The sequence below is a fragment of the Canis lupus genome, chromosome 20 (genome assembly GCF_003254725.2).
Source record: "Canis lupus dingo isolate Sandy chromosome 20, ASM325472v2, whole genome shotgun sequence".
NCBI classification, from domain to species: domain Eukaryota; kingdom Metazoa; phylum Chordata; class Mammalia; order Carnivora; family Canidae; genus Canis; species Canis lupus.
In genome coordinates, this window is record NC_064262.1 from 48,133,362 (window position 1) to 48,141,696 (window position 8,335).

Genomic DNA, 8,335 nt, shown 5'->3' on the forward strand with positions numbered 1-8,335 from the left:
GTTCCAGAGCTTTGTCTTAAGTAAGGACTCTCTTACTCCTCACTTCCAAGGACTGAGTTAATCAGTTCAGATTTCCATAAAATTCTAGCATTCTGATCCTGGAGGAACTTAATCAAAAACATAAACTTACCTGCCTCCTTCTTTCCTGACTTGGCTACAACAAAAATAAAAACAACAAAAAAAAATTTAAATGGAAGAGTCATTACCCCAGACCAGGAAAATGTGACTGTGATGTCTTTGCTTCTCTTGGCTGGATCCCAGGAGGATGATCCCGTGCTGGCTGTGATCACCTACATGGGGCTGAGCCTCTCTCTGCTGTGCCTCCTCCTGGCAGCCCTCACCTTCCTGCTGTGCAAAGCAATCCAGAACACCAGCACCTCCCTCCACCTGCAGCTCTCAATCTGCCTCTTCCTGGCCCACCTGCTCTTCCTCATCGCCATTGACCAGACCAAGATCAAGGTATTGACACAGTCTCAAGGGAGCCCCTGCCCTGCCCCAGAGGATGCTCAGTTCATGGAGCTGTGCTGCATTGATATCTTAATAAAATAATATTGGGTCCCAGGGATATTTTGAAGGGTAAATAGCCTATTCCACATTGACTAACGAACTAGAAGACAAATCGTCTCCTGACAACTCCACCATATATATGAGCATTCTCTCCAATGCAAGGTATGGAACAGGTCCTGGGGCCACCCTCCTCTCTGACAATCACTCCTGGTGGCACCTTTCTCCTCCCCCAGGTGCTGTGCTCCATCATTGCGGGTGCCTTACACTATCTCTACCTGGCCTCCTTCACCTGGATGCTGCTGGAGGCTCTACACCTCTTCCTCACTGCACGCAACCTGAAAGTGATCAACTACTCCAGTGTGAGCATGCTTATGAAGAAGCTCATGTTCCCTGTGGGCTACGGAGTCCCGGCTGTAATTGTGGCCATTTCTGCTGCATCCAGGCCTCACCTTTATGGAACACCCACCCGGTAAGTGCAAATTTCCACTGTCCTCTTCTCCAGCATGACCATGGCCATCATAGAACCAATAGTGATTTAATTCCATCAGATCATGATAGGCAGAGAAAAGGTCAATGACCACTCCAAAAACATCTACCTGGTGAAAGATTGTGTTCACTGAAATAATTGTTTTTAAGTCATTAGGATGTAATTATTTTAAATGTTTATTATAAAGTATGTTAATAATTATTTATTTAAATAATATTGTGCATTATGTTAATAGCTGTACATTACTATAACATTAATGGTGTTTAATGATTACAAATTAATCTTTACTTAAGATAAATGAGGTGATGGTTTTTAATCTTTTAGATTTCATTATTTTAAATATAGAAGGAACATTCCAGAAAGATTGTACTCTAGTTGGTAAATTGTTGCCCACGGGGGCACTAGTTAACAATTTTGAATGGCTTTACATATATTCTAGAGTTGAAAAAAAAAACTGTAATTGGTCAGAGAAGTAAGCAGAAAGGCTGAAATAAAAGGGATTATATTAAAGACAAAAAAATAAATAAATAAATATTAAGTGTATATTATATTAATAGCTATTTTATATTAATGGATACAGTCTATAATATAAATAGCTTTATATGTATTAGTAAATATATATTAATATAGTATTTATTGCATTGATTGAGGGGCAGTTTTATCCTCCAGAAAGTAAAACTGAAATGAATAGATGGCATTGATTTGTGTAAACTCTCTTCTAATTTTATTTTTTTTAAGATTTTATTTATTTATTCATGAGAGAACACAGAGGGGGCAGGGAGAGAGAGAGAGAGAGAGAGAGAGAAGCAGAGACACAGGAAGAAGGAGAAGCAGGCTCCATGCAGGGAGCCTGACGTGGGGATCGTGGGACTTGATCCCTGGTCTCCAGGATCATGCCCTGGGATGAAGGTGGCGCTAAACCGCTGAGCCACCCGGGCTGCCCTCTCTTCTAATTTTAAAAGAAACAGAGGGTCATTTGCATGATGAAGTAACTGACCACAGCTAAGATCTAGAAACAACTTCTGATATACAATCACTGTTTTGTGTGTCAGCTCAAATCATCCCCTCACAACCTATGAAGTAGAAACTAGTATCAAGCCATTATACAGATGAGGAACTGAGATACAAGGAGATTCACTAACATGGCCAAGGTCACACAGCAGGTTGATGGCAGAGTTGGTCACATGCAGTCTGGCACTCACAACACACACCTATCCTGATGACATGAGTACTCAGCTACATCAGCGAGCCCTGGCCAGCTAGCCTCCCTAGGGAGTTGAGCATAAAGGTCAGGGAACTTGTCCATAAAGAGCCAAATAATCAAGACTTCTAGTTTTGTGGGCCCTCTGGTCTTTGCTGCAACTACTCAGCTCTGTCATCAGAGCACAGAAACAGTCACAGACAATCCAGGAGGGAAGGACTGTGCGTTCCAGTAAAACCCACTTACAACAGCAGGTGGTAACCACCCTGGCCCACAGGCTGCAATTTGCCTCCCTTCAAAGCTTCACTTTGATGCTTCTTGCTGGGTCCGTTTGACCCTCTCCCTGGCCCTCACACCTCCCACCTCACTCACAGCTCCCCTCTCTGGGGCTGAAGTCCAACTCTGTCATTGCTCTCAGAGTGGTCTTGAGATGCCTGACCTGTGGGCATGTGAGTACCTGTGTCCTCAAGAGGAATAAAGTATGTAGTGCTCATGAGCCGTACCACTGGGGCAGGCTCACTGTGTTGTTTCATTTGTGTTTTTTTACTCATCTCTTCCATGGTCCAAAAGTTTCACCTTGTCTATACACCTACTCACCCCTCATATCTCAGCATAAATACAATTCAGTTCTTTCAGGGAAACCCTTCCCAAGTATCTGGATTTCCTATACTCTGGACCAAGTTATGGATCCAACTACATGTCCTCATAGCTACTCATACTTTTTTTTTTTTGCATGTTATACACAATATTTTATTTTATTTTTTTATAAATTTATTTTTTATTGGTGTTCAATTTACCAACATATAGAATAACACCCAGTGCTCATCCCGTCAAGTGCCCACCTCAATGCCCGTCACCCGGTCACCCCCACCCCCCGCCCTCCTCCCCTTCCACCACCCCTAGTTCGGTTCCCAGAGTTAGGAGTCTTCATGTTCTGTCTCCCTTTCTGATATTTCCTACCCATTTCTTCTCCCTTCCCTTCTATTCCCTTTCGCTGTTATTTATATTCCCCAAATGAATGAGAACGTATAATGTTTGTCCTTCTCCGATTGACTTATTTAAATAAGTAAAATACCCTCCAGTTCCATCCACATCGAAGCAAATGGTGGATACTTGTCATTTCTAATGGCTGAGTAATATTCCATTGTATACATAAACCACATCTTCTTTATCCATTCATCTTTCGATGGACACCGAGACTCCTTCCACAGTTTGGCTATTGTGGACATTGCTGCTATAAACATCGGGGTGCAGGTGTCTGAGCTCCTCATACTTGATCATAAAACTAATCATCTTGTTTTTATCTAAGGGCTAATTGTTGATCCTCCCATATCACTGATGTCCCCCTGAGAACTGAGACCACTCTACCCTAATCCATCTGGGTCTTCAGAGCCAAGCACAGATCCTAACATAGAAGAGACATTCAATATTTGTCAAAAAAAACATAATTTGTTGATCAATACCTTTATTTTCTTTTTTAAAATTATATTTATTTCTGCCAGCATACCTGGGAGCCAAGATATAGAAGAGCTTTTTGAAAGGAACTCATCTTTTTTAAAGACCACTTTAGTAAGGTGTGATTGACATGTAAAATGATGTATGTAATTAAATGTACACAACCTGATGAGTTTGGGGCTAATACCCATGACCATTGCCACCATCAAAGGCATATACAAAGTTGTAGTTCTGCAAAAATAAATAAGTTTAGATCTATAGCACATAGTACATATCATTAACAATAGTGTATTATATACTTAAAGTTTGGTAGGAGGGTATGTTAAATGTTTTAACCAAAAAAAAAAGCAGTAATAAAATAATGAATGAAGCAGGAGGAAACACTAGGAGGTGAGGGAGATGTTTATTTATTAATCCACAAGGCCCATATTTTCTTGAATCTCTTTCCATCTCTCTTAGGTGCTGGCTCCACACAGACAAGGGATTTATATGGACCTTCCTTGGCCCCATCTGCACCATCTTCTCCGTGAGTAGTGCATGATATCAGAGCAGCCCACCTGCCCAGCTGAGGATCATTCAAAGGCCAGGTGTATCAGGAGGGTTACAGGCAGGATGAGCAATCATTCCAGTTGCCCCAGGAATGATGAGAGGCTCCCAGGAGGCAGGAATTCCCATTGTAAAACCAGGACTAAGGTGTTTCCTGAGACATGGCACTGTCAGGACTAAAATTCGGAATTCCCATGCAAATTGCATTGAAGTGGTCATCAAAGTTACGGGACAGACATGGGCCTGAGTTACTACTGGGTGTTTAGTCTGCTTTTCTCGGACTGTTTGAAACTCAAATCTTCCCTGCTGGGTTAGGTGTTGGGTGAGCAAAGAGGAAATTTTGCCAGATGTGGAGTGTAGGTAATATATCTGTGGGTTTTCTGCAGATAAATTTGGCTTTCTTTCTGATGACCTTTTGGATTGTGAAAAAGAATCTCTCTTCACTCAACAGAGATGTATCCACCCTCCGGAACACAAGGTGTGTTATGGGTCAGAGGTACACACCGCCACCCATACAGAGCATTATCCTCCTGGCTCCAAGGCTCTGATGTCCCTTCACAGGGCTCCCTAGGGGACTGGAGGAGAGAGGTGCCACCACCCTCCTTGGCCACCAGCTCAGATTCTGTGGTTTGTTACTGACACCCATGCCAAAAACATTCCATCTGTGCACACCCCACCAATAAACTACTTCAGCTGCAGAGAGAACCAGCTTTGTTCTGATAAGCAGGGATTGCTACTATGGCCCTATGAAAAAGGTCCTGAGAACATTCATACCCTTATAATGCATTCAGGAAATCACATAGCAGTTTCCAGAACCACTCCACCCCATCATGCCCATACCTTCATGCATGCTCTGCTCTCTGCCTTCCCCTTCTCTTGCACCCAGTGAACTCAGCTTCATCATCCACATATCACATCATCTGAGAGTTTTGGAATGTCCTCTGCTCTCCTCAACTTTGCACAGAATCAGTGGCCTCTATGCTGGGCAAAGCATGTCCTGGCTCATTCATGGGGAGGGTGAGGACAGGAACAGCCCTAGATTGGACCTGAGCAGAAGTAACTTACTTTGCAAAGGGTATAAGTGATCATTTGTTTTTGGGTTTCCACTAGACTTTAAGACCTGCAAGAATAGAAGTCTTGTCTTTGTTGAATGCCCTGACCCCAGCCTAAAGCCAGGTGCACAGAACTCTCTGGGTAATGTTGGTCGAATAAAATTGGGGGTCTTCATGAAACATCATGAGCTTTTTGAGACCCACATTCTGTAGTGTCACCATAATCCTCAGTCCAAGTCAAAATGCCATCCTGGATCCAAATAGTGTTTCTTTTTAGGGAATCATTGACAATAAAGATCAAAGTCAATCACAACTCAGTCAGAAGCATCCATGGAGTAGATATAAAACCAGCTCTGGTTGTGTTGCTCTTTGTGCAGGCATCATGAGCCTCCTTTCTCTTCCTACCCAGGATGCTGACATTTAAAGCCACAGCTCAGCTCTTCATCCTGGGCTGCACATGGTGCCTGGGCGTCCTTCAGGTGGGTCCAGCTGCCCACATCATGGCTTACCTATTCACCATCATCAACAGTCTGCAGGGTGTCTTCATCTTCCTGGTGTACTGCCTCCTCAGCCATCAGGTATCACTGCCCAGCTCCCACCTGGGACTCCTCCCCACTTCTGTCCCCTCAAATGAGCTGACCCAAGCATGCTTTGCCTCTGCAGGTCCGAGAGCAATACAAGAAATGGTTCAAAGGTGTCAGGAAAACCAAAGCTGAGTCTGAGCAGTACACTCTCTCCAGTGGGACCATGTCCAATGCCTCCAAACACAGTGTGGTAAGATTTTGCAGTGTTCCCAGAGCACTAACCAATCCTCTTGGGAAGTTCGTGCCTACCTCACTGGACAACCTGTATATAGCAGTCAGTGCCCTAGGATGGCTCACACTTGGTTTTCTCCTGGAATCCCCAGAAAGCACTTCCCTGTCTTGAAAGGAGGTCTTTTTATACTTTCATTCATTTATATGCTCATGTTGACCCTTGTACATGACTGTCCTCTTTCCCCACAATTGTAAAGCACCCACCTTGTGTGACATGGGTGCAATCCCTTTTTAATTGTACTTAGTGACAAAATACAAAGTACTCATAAACAGAAAAAGATGCTGTGGTCAACCAAGTAATCAGTAAGTAATGATCTGTAACACTGTTACACAAGATGCTCAGAGTCACCGCACATTAATTATCTCAAGTCACTCTATGCCATCCCTGTATGTGATGAACAATAAATATGTATCTATAGTCATAAAATTAAATTGAAATAAGTATTAAGCTGGAATGGAGACTTCTCTTCAAAGTTTGCAATCATTCCTAGTGTTTCCAAATACACAAATACTTCAAAACCCCACTAGAGAATCACAGAGGACAGAGGGGAAATCCCAGCAATGTGAATTATACTGAGCATTTGTATGTTCAGCTTAACAAAAACCTTTTCTCTTTTTAGGCTTCTTTTGACAGTATTTTGTAGTTTTCTGTGTACCCATCTTGCACTTTCTAACATAGAATCATGTTTACACCTTCCTTCTTAGGAGAATTATAATTAACAGCTAAACCTGATGAACTTGTCTCTTAGAAAATGAAGAAAATACTGGCTGCCATCCTTTGGACAAAGAATATAAAAAATGCTTTTTTCATGTTTGTTACAAATAACTCTTCTTGGCACCACTGTGGGAGAAAGTATGCAGGAAATATTTGACATTCAGTTGCTAGAAACTTGGATTTTCTGGTGCATACAACACTCTCATCTTACTCCCAGTATAATCAAGAACTATTACCGAATATCTCATTAGAAGCCTCTTCTACAAAAATTCTTCCTCGGGTTGATGATATATAATAAGGAAAACCTGCCCCATAGGACTTTCCTAAAATAGCATAAGAGAGGAAAGTAATTCACATACCTGCATATAGTGTAAACAACTAATCCCAGTTGCTCAAGACATTCCCAGTTTTAGTGCTGGAAGTATTACATCCCAGAAAACACTTTGGTTACAGAAAAGTAGACCAGTTGGTCTCTGTATGGCATGCCTCAACTTCACTCTCCATTTCTAAGGACTTACTAATTTTTTATTCCAAAAATACGTGCTGGGAACAGATCAAGAAGATCCAATTTCTGATTTCACAAAATTTAAATGTGAAGAAAAAAATTTCATCAGAGCAAAATTAGAGCTTGGGACTAGAATCTGCATCTTTATGTTTTTTAAGTTGAGTTGTGGAAAAAGGTGTATACAGCTACTACACATTTTGTGAAATGTATTTCAAGATAACATATTATTTCACCTTCATCATGCAGCCTAGGCAAGATCTAAATCTAGAGCAGTTAAACCTACAGGAAACTCTACGTGGGTTTCCTCTGACCAATTCTGTGTCAATTTGAATATCAAGGAAAATGACTGTACAAGATTATATTTTAAATAAACATATCCATGTATCCATAGTGATACTTTAAAATATCAGCTAATAGATGCAGAAAATACAACAGAATTAGAAGAGCATGATTCTTTCAATATCCCGTAAGTGGCCACTAAAAGCATTGACTGAAAGGCTTTGGAGAGCAGGCTGGGACCATAGCACCAAAGAATCACCTCAAGAATGCCAACTAATTACAAAGGCTGAAGTGTACATTTGCAATGTAGAGATCTGACAGCCATCACCTGAAATTAATGAAGCTTAATATCATCAATGGTGGGCAAACTGACCTATGTATCTCCTGATATGTCATGAATTTACAACATCCCATTTTTAGTCAATAAAGAATTATTAACAAATCAGTCTGAGATCTAATCCAGCCTTTAGACTATGGGTTGACAAAGTACAGCATGCAGTCCAGATCCAGGCATCTGCCTGTTTTGTTAATAAAGTTTTATTGGAACACAGCCACACCCATTCATCGATGTATTGTCTATGGCTGCTTTCATGCTATAATGTCAGAGTTGAGTTGTGACAGAGGCTGTAAGGCCACAAAAAATATTTGCTGCCTGGCCCTTATAGAAGAAACTTGCTGGTACATATCCTTTTAGGTAACTTTCAATATATAGGTAATGCAGGAGACAAAACAATTTAAGTGACATCATGAAGAAACCATCAGGAAAATCCTGA

At 41.5% G+C, this 8,335-nt stretch overlaps 1 protein-coding gene across 3 annotated transcripts in view; it reads left to right on the top strand.

The window, feature by feature from the left end:
• LOC112666643 (adhesion G protein-coupled receptor E2-like) overlaps positions 1-8,112 on the top strand; it is a 30,533-nt gene extending 22,421 nt beyond the window's left edge. For all 3 annotated transcript variants that reach the window (XM_025457827.3, XM_025457826.3, XM_025457825.3), the window contains 7 exons: positions 262-459; positions 741-976; positions 4,110-4,176; positions 4,583-4,674; positions 5,658-5,826; positions 5,912-6,022; positions 6,769-8,112. In XM_025457827.3, coding sequence (XP_025313612.1) covers positions 262-459; positions 741-976; positions 4,110-4,176; positions 4,583-4,674; positions 5,658-5,826; positions 5,912-6,022; positions 6,769-6,783 — 888 coding nt within the window. In that variant the 3' untranslated portion in view covers positions 6,784-8,112. The remainder of the gene's footprint in view (positions 1-261; positions 460-740; positions 977-4,109; positions 4,177-4,582; positions 4,675-5,657; positions 5,827-5,911; positions 6,023-6,768) is intronic.
• The last annotated feature ends 223 nt before the right edge of the window (positions 8,113-8,335 follow it).